Source organism: Amphimedon queenslandica, unplaced genomic scaffold, assembly GCF_000090795.2.
Source record: "Amphimedon queenslandica unplaced genomic scaffold, v1.1 AMPQUscaffold_6993_Cont21052, whole genome shotgun sequence".
NCBI classification, from domain to species: Eukaryota; Metazoa; Porifera; class Demospongiae; order Haplosclerida; family Niphatidae; genus Amphimedon; species Amphimedon queenslandica.
Window position 1 is genome coordinate 1 of NW_003552719.1, and position 1,988 is coordinate 1,988.

Sequence of the window (1,988 nt, forward strand, 5' to 3'; positions counted from 1 at the left end):
ACATGAACAAAGAGGAGGAAAGGTTATGTAATCATAGTCTGACTATCAAAGCTTATCATATCTACTCAAATTTCTTGTCCAGCCCTTTTCCCTTCCTTTCCACCCCACTACATGTACATGTACATCACTCTCTTTCATCCTCTCTCTTATCCATCACTTCCATCTGTCTCCTCTTCCACCTTCTCTTATCTTCTTACTTGCTTTCTAATTCTTTTATAAGTAAGTCTCTCTGACAGGTGTCTGCCATGTTCTTGTATTGTGTGTCATTACCAAGGTTACCCAGTTTCTCATAGACCATTGCATTCTCTTAATGTCTCAATATAAATGTAATGGAGAATTGATAAATACATGTACATATGTTAATGATAGAAAAATTTTGAGGTACTGATTGGCTATTGTATAAATTTTACAAAAAGACTGCACATGTTTTGTTTGTAATTTCATAATAAATTTTGCGATTGCAAAAATATGTAAAAATTATATGTAGTGACAAGTGAAATTTCTCAATATATAGTACCTTTCTTGTTGCTCTGTTTTGCTGCCTCCCATTAAATATTCTCTTCTCTTCTCTCTCAGTTCAAGCAAGGTAGACATATTCAAACAATAATCAATTAAACTAGTCCCTCCTCTTAACTCCTTCATGTGCTGGACACAACCTGACTGAAACTCTAATGGTAAAGACACATATCATTATGATAACTGATACCAGGCTAATGCTGCCTTCCCTTGGGAAGGTGGTAGTGCTTCTGGGTTTTAAGATGACTACTCCTAGGAGCTGGAATCAGAACTTTACTTATAAATGTACATAGGGATAAATTTACAAAAACAAAAAATGTACCCAACAAATAACTGTATTAATTTCTTTGATAAACAAAATAATGTCAGCAACTTACAAAACACTGTCATTGCCTCCAGGAACAAACAAATTAGCTCCAGCTAAATGTTAATTAGTTCCAGTTAGTTGTAGATAATCATTGTAAACCTATCTTTGTTGATTAAACTCTACACCCACTCAAAACTAGGTCTACTCTCAGCAAGTGCCTCATCAGCAGTTCAGTGCATATTAATTAATTTTTACGCCCACTCAAAACTAGTCTATGGTTTAATGTAGTTTAAGTTAACAGATTAGCAAAGTACTAATGGAGTAATAGTAATACAACATTGTTCAGTAATAATTAATTTTAATAATCAGCAAGTATGTTAAACTAGTGTTAGTCATTAGGATGACCTCAGAGTTCTGATTTCATGGTATCAGCTATCTCAGACAATGCTGGATCTTTTATTTTGTAGAATATGCTAATTAGTTTCAATAAATACTGGCGTTGATCTTTGGATGCTTTGAGATTAAGGCGTAGCTCATTCACAAGTGAACGTGCTTTCTCATAGTTGGAGATACCAGCAGTCATGGTTTTATCAAATGTAATGTCACTTATCAGTGCTACACAATGATCTGCAACTCTCCCAAGATTATGATCTGCAGATATACACTCAATGAGATCAGCATAATGATCTTTGAATATATCAATTGGCTCCCTCTTGTTGACAGGGTCCTAAAAGATAGCAATAATAATTTAAATAAATGAAAACATGTATACTAACAGATTTCTGAGCTGTACTTGCACCAGATACAACATCAGGTACACAAGCTTCATGTGACTTGTCCTCCTAAAACATTCATTGAATTTATAAATAAGTTTACTGCTTGCTATACCTGTTTAGATTTAGCTCCAACTTTGTCCATTGATTCCATGTCCTTTGTTTCCACCTGAGATCAATAATGTTATACATAGTGTGTTAAATTAACATGATTACCTTCTCAGTAAACCAATTCTTTTCTTTCTCTGTCAGTGGTCGATATGTTGTGCTTACTTCACAAGTGATTGTAGGATATTTGACTTGATACTTTGCTGGTGTGAGATAATGAACCTTTGATGAGACAGGACACCCATCACATACATAATGTACTGATCTTGATACGGAATATTTGG

General features: G+C 34.3%; 1 protein-coding gene and 1 long non-coding RNA gene across 2 annotated transcripts; both read right to left on the reverse strand.

Annotated features, from left to right (window-relative positions):
• Positions 1-216: 216 nt before the first annotated feature.
• Positions 217-708, reverse strand: LOC109591872 (uncharacterized). The gene is made up of 2 exons (XR_002190052.1): positions 518-708; positions 217-314 (listed from the first exon to the last, which is right to left on the reverse strand). It is a non-coding gene; the product is annotated as an uncharacterized LOC109591872 (long non-coding RNA).
• A 394-nt stretch (positions 709-1,102) lies between these two features.
• Positions 1,103-1,982, reverse strand: LOC105315913 (uncharacterized). Its single transcript, XM_011410688.2, has 4 exons — positions 1,813-1,982; positions 1,712-1,765; positions 1,600-1,665; positions 1,103-1,550 (listed from the first exon to the last, which is right to left on the reverse strand). The coding sequence occupies exons 2-4, from the start codon at positions 1,748-1,750 to the stop codon at positions 1,230-1,232; spliced, it is 426 nt and encodes a 141-aa protein (XP_011408990.2). The 5' UTR covers positions 1,751-1,765; positions 1,813-1,982; the 3' UTR covers positions 1,103-1,229.
• Positions 1,983-1,988: the final 6 nt, after the last annotated feature.